This window comes from Mastigoproctus giganteus, chromosome 1 (genome assembly GCF_048544385.1).
Source record: "Mastigoproctus giganteus isolate SK-2022 chromosome 1, ASM4854438v1, whole genome shotgun sequence".
In the NCBI taxonomy this organism is placed as follows: domain Eukaryota; kingdom Metazoa; phylum Arthropoda; class Arachnida; order Uropygi; family Thelyphonidae; genus Mastigoproctus; species Mastigoproctus giganteus.
Genome location: NC_143575.1, coordinates 37,512,446 through 37,525,408, shown reverse-complemented (window position 1 = coordinate 37,525,408; position 12,963 = coordinate 37,512,446). Strand labels below are relative to the sequence as shown.

Sequence of the window (12,963 nt, the reverse complement as noted above, 5' to 3'; positions counted from 1 at the left end):
TCTTACTACCTCTACTCTGCCAGACAGTGACTGGAGGGAGTCCGAGTAGTGTGTATGTGGGGGACATTGTTGAGGCCACATTATGTCAATGATCTGGGTATATTCTTACCATGTATACGCCATATCCAAAAATTTCATTACTTCATACAGCATGTCTTCCCCCCCCCCACCTTTTCTTACTATTGAATATAGCGTGAATTGTGAAACTAATAGAGTAAGCTTATCTGCGAAAAGATCTAAACCTCACAAACACTTCCTAGTTAATTTCACAAATCTCAACCGTGTCCATTTCCACTAAATCTCAGTAAGTCTCTGACAGGAAATGTCTCCGACATTTCCTGTCAGAGACTTGGTAATTTGGAATCTCCTCTTTTCGATCTTCTCTGGCTTAAAATCTCTCTACTTCATTCTGTCAAATTAATCTGTTGTCTCTACTGTTCTCCCAACTCCACTAATCACTTGGAGCTCTTTGACTTCCTCTCTTTGCAACTTGACTTTCTCCAGTACAATTTTCTTAACAGTGAGGTAATTTTCCTTGGTGATTTTAATGTTCACAACACCAGCTGGCTTTCGTTTTCTAGTCACATCGACCCAGCTGGTCAAGTTGCTGAGGCTTTTGCAATTACTAATGACCTTGCACAGGTTGTTCATTTACCTACAAGAATACTGGACAATCCCAACCATTCAGCCAACACGTTCGATCTTTTTCTCACAAACAACCCTTCTAAGTACATGGTCGAAGTGAGTGGTCTTTTAGGCACCTCAGATCCCAACTTGGTCACTGTCTCTTCTCCAATGGAGCCTTTATCTCATGGCTATTCCTAACCTCGTAATGTTTGGCATTACAAGAATGCAAAAGTGGGATGACCTGCGAGATATCTTTTCTTCTTTTCTTTGGTCGGATTACTGTTTCAAAACTTCTAATGTCAACATTTGCTCAGATCATGTCAGTGAAATTATTCTTGTAGGAATGGAATCCTTTATTCCACACTCCACTTAGAAATCTCGTCCTTTATCTATACTTTGGTTTTCCAATAAACATGCTAAGGCTGTTCAAGAGAAGAATGTTGCATATCATAATTGGCTTGATTCCAATTCTTCAGTTTCATTTTCTGCATACACCAAAGCGTGCAACAATTGTAAAGCAGTTATTAACCAGTCCAAACTAGATTTTGAACAGGGCTAAGAGTAGAAAACTTGCTTCTTTTCCTAATGGTAGTCAAGCATTTGGTCTCTTGCCAAAGCTATTGGCCACAAGTTTTGCCCATCTCTGCTCCCACCTCTGTCAAAACCAGATGGTTCTGTTGTCACTTCAGCCAAGGATAAAGCTGACCTGCTAGCATCCCATTTTACTTCCAACTCATGTATTAATGATCTAGGTAAAACACCTCCCACCATTCTCGACACGCTCCATTCAATGCCTCCTTTGGTCTTCCATCAAAAGGATGTCAGAAGGATTTTGACGAATCTTGATGATAAGAAAGCTCCAGGTCCTGATTGTATTTCTCCACTTGTTCTCAAAATCTGTGCTCTTGAACTTACTCCTGTTCTTTGTTGCCTTTTTTCGCTTTCTTATTCCAAAGGTGTTTTTCCTTCTGCTTGGAAATTTGCTCATATCCAGCCAGTTTCTAAAAAGGATGACAAATCCTTCCCATCCAATTATCATCCCATTGCAATTACCCGTCAACTCTTTAAACTATCTAGAAACCTTCCGTCTGATCAATGATTGCTAGTATGGATTCCGTCAGTGTCGATCCACTGGTGATATTCTGGCTTATGTTACCCATTTATGGACACATTCAATGGAAAAGTTCGGTGAAACACAAGCAGTTGCTCTTGACATCTCAAAGGCTTTCCATCATGTTTGGCATAAAGGTCTTCTAAACAAGCTTCCATTTCATGGTTTGCCAACTGTTTTTTTGTAATTGGTTATCCAGTTTTCTCTCTGATCACTCATGGGTGATGGTAGATGGCTCTCTGTCCTGTAACTTCTCCATTAATGCTAGTGTCCCTCAAGATTCAGTTCTTTCCCCCACTCTTTTCCTCTTGTATATTAATGACCTTCCATTGAAGTCCTATCCATAGTTTTACCGATGATAGCACATTGCATTCCACTTTCCATTTTGAGAAACCTTGCCCTGCTCAATTGTCTTCAACTTCTCGAATATCTGCTACCAATTCCTTAAATGCCGATCTCCAGGTATTTCTCCAGTGGGGCAAAGATAACTTAGTTGATTTCAATCTTAAAACTCAGTCTTGTCTTATATCTCACAAAAAGGATTATTCTGCTCCTCTGCTTATCTTTGGTAACACTCCAATTTCTAGGCAAGATGATATATCTCTTTTGGGGATTACTTTGACTTCTAATCTCTCTTGGCACAAGCACATTACAAATAACGCTTCCTCTGCATCTAAAAAAAACTTGGTTTTCTCTTTCACTCTCGGCGTTACTTTTCTTCCAAATAGTTGTTCACTCTGTACAAGGTGCCTCCATAGCCAGATGGGAAGGAGCATAGCACACGCTTCTTGATTAGACCGGGGTTCGAGCTCGTCACCACCAAATACGGAGGATGCGGAAAGGTCAGGGAATGACAGCCGCATATTCCCGGAGCAATATGGCCTTAGTTGCTAATGCTCCTAAAAACCAAATAACAAACAAACAAACTCTGTACAAATTGCAAATCTGCCCTACCATGGAATATTGTTCCCACATCTGGGGCGGTGCCCCCAAAACCTCTCTCAGGCTACTAGATTCCATTCAGAAGAGGGCAGTTAGTTAATTAATGACCCTTCTCTAACAGAGTCTCTCCACTCACTGTCTCCCAGACGTACTGTTCTTCTGAATTGGCTTCTACAATTCCCGCTCTCCCTTTCAGAACAGTCCGAACATGTGCCACACCAGCCAACATCCATTGACTGTCCAACTCCAAACTCACAGAACCAACTTTTCATCTTCCTCGTTTATTCATTTAACTGCCGTTTTCTGGAACAACCTTCCTTCATACGTATTTCCTGAAAATTACAGTCTACAGAAGTTCAAGTCCAATGTCAACAAATATCTTCTTTCGTCTTCTCAACCTCCAACCCAAGCACAGTACTAAGTACTATAGGTCCTAATACCTCTTGTGTTTGGAGTTTTCATAAAAAAAAAGTAACAAATATGCTATCAAAACTAATTGCAGTTTCAGTTTTCAGTTGGAAATACAATTAATTTAAACACTATATCGAGAATTTTTGTTGTTATTGTTGTAGTAGGACTTTAGGAGCATCAGCAACTAAGGCCATATTGCTCCATGTATGTTGGCTGTATTAAGAGATACAAGAACCTCTGAAGACGTTTTTGAAATCATTTTAAGCTGTATTAAGGAAAACTAATAGATGAGGATGTTGATACAAAGGTTAGAAATTCAATTTCTTCCAGAGGATGGATTAACAACATATTGAACATAACTACTTGCTTCTAAAATGACAGCTGTAAAGGGTTTTTATAGAAGTTCACTGCTGTCATAGTAAAAATTAAAAGGTGGATGTTGAAAAATGAAATGCTAGTTTAGTTGCAGCATTCATTTAGTTTGTAATTCTTTGGAAGAGAATATTAGTGGCGAGCTATTGTTACTGTTGTAATAGGGCTTTATGAGCATCAGCTTCTAAGGCCATATTGCTCCATGTATGTTGGCTGTAAATTGCATGTGTTCTGAGGTCAATTTTTTGTTTGCTGTATGAAAAATCCGAGTTTTTGGGAGAAAAATCGTGCTTCCCCGACCTGAGGCCAACTAACTCAGTCACGTTGTGAAAAAGACCGATAAAAATTCCTCCAACAATGGCAGGACTCGAGCTCAGGTCCTTTCCACCCAGTGTAGGAAGGATAGAGATTCTACCAACACCCACAAGGACATCTGGAGAAATGAATATTATTTCCCCCATTACAAAACAGTCCAGATAATGATTCTCCCACTGCATTTTCAATATGCACTAACACTTTAAATATAATTACTACCTACTGAATTATTTAGTGACAATTTTATGTTATTCTTACTAATGTTCTCTTCCAAAGAATTACAAACTAAATGAATGCTGCAACTAAACTCGCATTTCATTTTACAACATCCACCTTTTTATTTTTTAATATGACATTAGCAGTGAACTTCTGCAAAAGCCCGTCACAGCTGTCATTTTAGAAGTCAGTAGTTATGTTCGATATGTTGTTATCCCTCCTCTGGAAGGAATTTAATTTCTGACCTTTGTATCAACATCCCCATCTATTAACTTTCCTGAACACTTAAAATGATTTCAAAAACATCATCAGATGTTCTTGCATCTCTTATTCAATCACTATAACAATGGTTCCAATAATTTCATTAATATGGACCGTGCCGAGGAAATAAAAAGTGCTTCACTAACTTTACATAATTTCTCCAGCTTAAAACCAATTATGTTGCTCCTATCAAATATTCCTACCTGTCAAGCATAAAACAAAATTTCCAATATCACAACCACCTCTACTATAAAATGACTTGGTCTGTGCTGATTACTTGCCAGATTGGGATTAAGCATTGCAGAAACCTCTGGTCCTTATGCTTCCACCAACTTAATTTTTTATTTCTCCAACAATCCTTAGCTCTTCTTTCCAAAACCTCTCAATGACCAAATCACTAAATTTCTCCCATGTGGAGCTCAGTGTGTCTCTCTGCCAAGACACACTGAGCCAAGCTAGTTCAAAAAAAATAATAATACTAATCGCGATAAAATAAACTCATAAACGTCGCAATACGTTTGTCAGTATTGTTAGATATTTTGTGAAAACAAGTTCATTAGTGCACTGTATTATCCCCATTATTATTGTGTTGTGTTTCTCCGCAAGTTTGTACAAATGTGTTGTAAAAAAAAAAAAAATCTAAACAGCAATGGCTAAAAGAAAATTACTAAAAGAAGAGGAACTAAGAGAAATTGCTGAAAATCTTAGTAGTAGTTCTAAAGATGAAAAAGATTTCGACTCTGATAATTCAATAAAAGATCCTGACTGGGATATTTCTTCAAATGAAAAAGATACTGAAATACTGGAAAATATTGAAGAAGTGCTTCAAGACTGCTGGATGGAAGAAGAAAACACGGATGAGCAATTTGAAAATACCGAAGAACCTGAGATTGAAGTGACTGAAACAAATGATGCTATTGAATGGACTGAATACGAAGGATGGCAACAAGGATTTGTTGCCATCCTTCATAATAGACATATCAAGAAACATTACTCACCTTGAGGCGTTTTCATTATTTTTTGATGATGAAGTAATAAATCTTATTGTAACGGAAAGAAACAGATATGCCAAACAGAAAATTCAGAGTTCCTGAGTTTCGCGGCAGTCGTCTAAAAAAGTGGGTTTCAACAACTCCTGATGAGATGAGAAAGTTTTTCGGGCTTCTTATATGGATGGGACTAGTAAGATTGGGCAGTATTGCATCTTACTGGTCAACCAAACCTATTTATAAAAATAATTTAGTAACAAAAATTATGTCTCGCAACAGGTTTGAATTGTTGTTGTGCCTCAATCACTTTTCAGACAATGAAACCGCTATTCCAGGGGACAGGCTCAGTAAGATACAACACCTGATAGATGTTTTGTGGCTGAAATATCAGAAAATATTTTTCCCCGGCCAAGATTTCGTCATTGACGAAACTCTTATTCCTTGGAGGGGCAGGCTGATATTCCGACAGTATATTCCAAATAAAGTGCACAGGTATGGAATCAAGCTGTTCAAGTTATATTCCACTGAAGGATATACCTGGTTGAGCAAGATCATTTCAGATAAATCTGAAAATTATATAAATTCAGTAGGATTAGCTGCAAAGGTCTGTGAATAGTTATCACAAGGACTTCTAAATGAAAGTCGCACCTTGTACATAGACAACTTTTATATCAGCTACCATCTGGAATTATTGTTTCTTTATAAAAAAACTCAAGTTGTCGGTACATTACGAGCGAATAAAAAATTTACGCCCCCAAAGAAGTCATGTACTCAAAGCTAAATAAAGGGGAGATGATCGCCAAGGAAGAAAAAAATGGAATTATTGTTCTAAAGTGGCGAGATTCTCAAGATGTGAGACTACTAACAACAAAGCATGACCCAGAAATGGTTGATGGATCCTCCACTAGTAAAGGAAGATGGAAAGAAGCAAAAAAAAAAAAAAAAAAAACCACTTCCTATTCTAGCTTATAATAAGGGAAAGGCAGGCATTAATCTGTCGGATCAAATGGGTTCGTATGCCACAATGCTAAGAAAGGGGGTAAAGTGGTACCAGAAATTAGCAATAGAATGTATACTCGGAATATCAGTTGTCAATGCGTACGTGGTATACAAGAGTGCTACGCAAAAATAAATAAAAATAAGAAGCTTCAGAAAGAGGTAGTTATGGATTTGCTAAATATAGAACGGAAAGAGAAATGTGAAAAGCCAAAATGTGGTAACACTCATATACTAACGACAAAAATCAAAGCAAACAAGAAAGTTAGAAGAATGTGCTGTGCATTTTTTGTTAAGCAAAATTGAAAGAGTCGGAAGGAAGATCAGTTGCTAGCAGAAAGGGGGAAAGAGTTTCGACGTATTGCTCAGACTGTATTCATCAGCCTTTCATGTGTTTGGAGTGTTTTGGACAACACTATAAATCAAAATAAATATAATTAAAATTTTATAATTATGAAATTTGACTAAATAATGGCCAGTTACTCACTTATTTTTTCTCATAGTGGCATGCAAATTTCATCACATGTAACACCGGAGGCCATGTTTTTCAAAAATAACATAAATTTACAACAATTGTCAATGCCATACAGCCGAAGCAGCTCCCACTGAAATAGTTGGTGTTGGCAATGTATGTCCGATGCGGCGCCTGAAAAACGTAATGGTGCTGGACATATATGGCAGTTGCGGCAATCAACGTGTTAAGATGAATTTTCAGTAGCAGCAGGCTCTGCATAGTAAGTTTTTTTTTTTTTTTTTTTTTAGGATTTTGAAATTTTGTCAAAATGATTTCTTATTCAATTTAAATGAATCAGAATTTAAAAAATCAAATAAAAATAAGAAGAATTTGTATGCGAAACCCATCATTACTTTTTCTTTGATGCAATAATATTCTCTACTTCTATTTATATATCACTTGATTCAGTTTTATCGACTTCTGGATATGAATTCCATACAAATTCTTCAATTTCAGCTTTTGCAAGCACAAACTGGGCAAATAAGGTAGAAGGTGTGATCTCTTCCTTCAATTTTCAAAACTATTTTAATGCTGCCAGCTATTATAAACCATGTCTGCAATAAGTTAGAAAAAGGGATAAGAGACAGCAGCATGTATAAAATTTTAAGAAAATTAGCACATTAATAGGTAAATTGTTAGAAGCAACCTTCAAAATGCAAATCTATGTACATATTTTCCAGAGGTAACACATGAAAATCATAGACCTATGAATGACTCCTGAAAGGGTTTAAAACAGAAACCCTATGCTGGCCAGTAATAGTTAGATGAGGTGGCACAACATGCAGGAATGAACACTATTCCTGCAAGAAAGTTACCAGTTATCATAATGTTACCAGTTGATCACGACTACTTTCTTTGGCAATAGAGAAATGGGAAACTGCCACATGGAGGTCTACTGTTTGTCCTTTGGATTGAAATGTTGAAGCCACATCTGATATGCTATTTATAAATTTTGGTAAAAAACTGATGTTCCTGTTTTTGTTCTGATTACAAGCAATCTTGGGATTCAATGTGCACAGATATAATTAATGTGGAAGTGATTGTGTACTATGATATTAATACTACCTAAAGATATACTAATATAATCCAAAAGGATCCTCCTCAAAGTCATACAGCAATCTTCATGCAGTATAGCAACAACAGCACTTATCACCATCTACCACTAAGTCTAGGTCTGATTCCTATCAAAGATTGAAGGAATTTTTAGAATCCTCTTCAATCAAGGATGTAATTAATCAAGCTCAAGCAGAGAGAGAGAGAGAGAGAGAGAGAGAGAGAGAGAGAGAGAGAGAGAGAGAGAGAGAGAGAGAGAGAGAGAGAGAGAGAGAGAGAGCGCACTAGCTAGGCTGGGATTTTCAGTTCACACAACATGCAAATTGGCCTGTGAACACACTTCTGCTGACACAATATATACACACACGCACAGATGAGCAACAAGTTCAGGTGCCATTAAAATAATAATTTGAATTTGTACTAAAGGGAAACAGGTTCTCTATAAGCATCTGTAACATAAAATAGAATTTTATATACCTAATTTTTAAACTAGCAAAATTTTAAATTAGTGTAGAAAAATGGAAAAAAGAAGCAAGATTGTAGAGCATTGGCAGTAAAAAAAGAAACACAACTCATTCATTTGCCCAATCTTTCTTTAAATTTATTCGCACTACCCACTTCCACAACACTAGGAAGTTTTTTCTGACAATCAAATACTCTCTGTACGTAATAAAATTTAAGCGTGGCATACTAAAATCTGTTCTTCATGTATGTCAGTCACAATTGTGTAAGCAAAAATAACTATAAGCATCTTTGAGCTACTTCCATGACAAATGCATGAGCATTTCTGCATGCTTAGGTATAGATAGTTCTGTAATATTCTATAATTAGAAATATTTGCATGACTTTTATTGCTTTGTTTTTTAATTTATGACCATTCTTTTTTTAATAGCCCTCATTCTACATTAAAATTAACATCTAATAAAAATTAACCAAATTTTTCTAAAATTCATTATTTGATATCAGTAATGCAAATGTATACTTACTTGTCAGCATTCAACTGATATATAGCTGCCAGGCCCTCCAAATGCTTAGTAAATTCTGCAAAATCTCCACGACTGAGTAAAAAAAAAAGGAGGGGGGAGGGGGGAAGAAGAAAGGAAGAGAATTATAGTTGTGCTTAAATATATTAATATTAATAGTAATATTAAAATGAAATATGGAATGAAATATGAAATAAAAAAATTCTCACCCAAGTACTTTGGTTAACTCTGGACAAGTCTGAAATTAGAAATAAACAAGTCAGTTAATTTACACAATGCATTATATTTCAGGCATATTAGCAAATAATAATAATTCAAGATTAACAACAACAACAACAACAAAAAAGAGCATAAAAACAACCACTCTTATGTACAAACTGAAAAAATTTCATTTCTGCACACTCGCCAAAATGACTTCATTTCTCCAATCAGGACATGGCAGCAAAAGTAATATCAAATGATTAAGCTACAATATACAGTACAGTGGGGGCCCCAACATTCGATGGTAATTTGTTCCACAAAACCTATTGTATGTTGAAATTATTGTAAGTTGAAACCAATAATACATTGATTTCCTGTAATTCATTCTAAACCCTTGGCAGGCGACCTCAATAACACATAAAATAGTTTTTCTTACATGTTATATTTGATTTTTACATTAAAAATGAGTGTTTTATAAAGATTATTTAATAAATAGTTATAAAACATCTGAAAATAAAAAATAAACAATAAATGAACATTTAACTTAGACTTGAAGTGCAGGGCTGATGAAATCAATGTTGACGTAGTGGTGGTGGGATTAGATCAAACATCATGTGTCTTTTTAGTCTTTTGCGTTTTGCTGCTACTGGCAACCTTGGCAAAGTAGACTGTTTTTTACAACTTTTTTGTAGTTTCCTAAAGTAAGAAATGACTTCGTCATGAGTTCAGTGTTTTCAATGTTGGGGTGTTTTTTTACCACTTCTCTCAAATGCTCCCAACAAGAAATGACAGTCTTCAACACTTCAGCTGACACTTTTTGGGTGTCCTCTTCTTCCTCTCCTGAGTCACTCTTCATAATTTTCTCCAGCTCTTGTAGCTCCTCTGTTGTTAGCTCACACCCATGAGCATCAATAAGGTCCTCCTCCATATCCTCTTCGTCAACCTCCAGATTTACCAAGAGTGACAATATCATTTGTCGAAGCACCAACATCTTCAAATCAGTAAAAGTTATGGATGATTAAAGGCCAGATGTTTTTCCAGGCTGAATTTAAGAATCTGGTGGAAGCATCATTCCAAGAACTTACGATTAGCCTCACACAGTCCAGGATGTTGAACTTTGACATCCAAAAATCTTTGAGTGTGATAGCATTTTCAAAAGAGGTTGCTGCAAAGGAACTTGAAAACATTTTTTTGGTATAGATTTTCTTGAAGTTTGGAATCACTTTCTGGTCCATTGGTTGAAGAAGAGGAGTGGTGTTGGGTGGCAAAAATTTGACTTGAACAAAGTCAAATTGTGCCTCAAGAGATTGAACAAGGTTGGGATCATGGCCTGGCACATTAGTCAGCAGGAGTAGTTCCCTCAGAGGAAGCTTATTTTTCTCAAGATAACTCTTCACTGAAGGACAGAAAACTTCAAGTGCCCATTCATTGAAGACATATCTTGTAACCCAGGCCTTCTTATTACTGCGCCAAAACAGTCCCAGCATGCTTTTGTTGTTAAAATACTCTGGGGATGTTAGAGTGATACACCAGCAAAGGCTTCAGCTTAAAATTTCCAGAGGCATTGGCACCCAATGGGAGAGTGAGCCTATCTTCCATAGGCTTATGTCCAGGTAAACTAGCCTCATCCTTAGCGAGGTACGTTCTTCCGGGAATTCTCTTCCAAAAGAGGCCGGTTTCGCATAATTAACAAAAATGCACTCTGCTTACACACTGGACAAGCCAAACAGAAGATAAAGAAACTGTTCGAAGTACTGTAACATGAGGGAATGTTGTGTTGAACAATAACAAAGACACTGATTGGTTGAAAATAATTGTACGAATTATGTTCCGCACGCCACGCGTCTCAAAATTTCCACCAATGCACCATTCCAGCTATATCGGAAAGCAATCGGTTAATGAGAATATCGAACGTTGATATCAAAAGTTGAGGCTCCACTGTATATTGACTGCTTTTGAAACAAGGGAATAAAATACCTTATATGATGTGTATGAAAAGAAATAAATGTTTGTTGTTTGGTTTTTAGAAGCATTAGCAGATAAGGCCATATTGCTCCGGGGATATGCGGTGGTCATTCCCTGACCTTTCCACATCCTCCGTATTTGGTGGTGACGAGCTCGAACCTCGGTCTAATCAAGAAGCGTGTGCTACGCACTGCTGCTCCTTCCCACATGGCTACGGAGGCGCCTTAAGAAATAAATAATAAATAGATAATAATTGCCGGATTTCTACTGGGTTGAGTTTAATGAAATTTCAGTTTTTTATAAATTCAAGAAAGAACTAGACAAAATATTGGAGGAGATTGATAGATGATGTGGGAAGGTTTTTTTATTTTATTTTATTTTATTCTTTTTTTTGACTGATCTGTATAAGCTTGCTTTCTTGTATCATTTGCCAATACAGGAACTCCCCGACTTATGTAATACTCAACTTACGGAAATTCGACTTTACATAAGTTTTTGCCAGCCGGTGCAAACTTAAAAACCATGGAAATGTATTTTGCATCCCACAGGAATAAATGGAAGTATCTTGAAAACATCGTAATGCGAACCCAATGCACATTGTTTTTTTGGTAATTTATTCCAAGACCTCGGAAGTTAAAATTTTCAATATATAACTAAGCTATTTATCTCTGTAAAAGGGCATTTTTATAATGGAAACTGCACTACACTTTCATCATCTTGATATGTTCCTTTATAAGAATCAATTTTGAATGCTTTTGGGATATTTTTTTAAAATGCATTTCTGGAGGTCACTACCATAAAACAATCAAAGCAATTTGCACTTTCCAGTTCATTGGGTTTTTCTGTTAGCGCAATCTATTATAAACGGGTAGTAAACTCGATCTTGTATTTGCGATAATACCGATAACTGGAATTCTGTGGGTTTTTACGTTATTATGTTATGGTGAAATTGTGTTCCCCATTCACTGAAATCTTCAAATGTAAAAAAAAAAAAAAAAAAAAAAATTTCAGAAACTTTTCTTCATTCCTATTTACATATTACAATGATGAAGGGAAAGGGATCAACGGGGAGTGCAAATGCTGGCAGTGCCAGGAAATGAAAAAAAAATTATTTAGAAATGAAGATGATTAATTAAGAAGTAAGAAGCGGGGCAAAGTTTGTCATCTATTGCAAGGTCTCACTGTTTCAACAGTGAATACTTTTTGAAGGGACACTGTGCATTTAAAAGAACACATCAAAGGATCAATGCACTTAAGATCAACAGTGATCACAAAACAGCGTTCAGGTGCAATATTCAATCTGATTTTCCATCCATTCTATTCTCTGTATCCATCCATTCTACTCGCTTTTGAATCTGATTTTCCATCCATATTATTAATAGCATCGATGGAAAATCAGATTCAGAAGCGAGTGCCCCTGACTCCAACGACCATTCAAGCAAAAGCAACAAGTATTTATAAAAATATTAAGGATAAGTATGGCAGACCCCAACCCAAGTTTGTGTCAAGCGATGGGTGGTTTAATAGGTTCAAGCATCACACTGGTTTCCACATTAAAGTATGCAGTGAAGTCGCCAGTGCTGATTCTGCAGCTGCAGAGAAAATTTGTGATGTGGTGGAAAAATTATCGATGAAGGCGGCTATTCAATGCAGCAAATTTTTTATCGTTGATGAGAGTGCTCTGTATTGGAAAAAAATGCCAGATCGAACTTACATTGCCAAAGAGGAAAATATAATGCCAGGTTTCAAGGTGTCAAAAGATAAGGCCACGCTCTTGCTTGGGGCTAATGCAGCGGGAGATTACAGATTAAAACCACTGCCTGTGTACCGTTCTGGAAATCCTTGTGCATTTAAGGGTATCAATAAAGCCCCCTACCCGTGCATTTCCGATCAAACCAAAGAGCATGGATAACAATATCTCTCTTTGAGGATGTTTAAATGCTGCTTCATTCCCGAGTTTGAAAAATATTGTAAAGACAATGACATTCCTTTCAAGATTTTGTTTCT

General features: G+C 36.6%; 1 protein-coding gene across 1 annotated transcript in view; it reads right to left on the bottom strand.

Annotated features, from left to right (window-relative positions):
• Positions 1 to 12,963, bottom strand: part of LOC150090711 (uncharacterized) — a 257,039-nt gene that overhangs the window by 138,420 nt on the left and 105,656 nt on the right. The window contains exons 6-7 of the mRNA XM_090369985.1: positions 9,000 to 9,028; positions 8,794 to 8,865 (exon numbers count right to left, since the gene is read on the bottom strand). Of these exons, the coding sequence (XP_090226111.1) occupies positions 8,794 to 8,865; positions 9,000 to 9,028 (101 nt within the window). The remainder of the gene's footprint in view (positions 1 to 8,793; positions 8,866 to 8,999; positions 9,029 to 12,963) is intronic.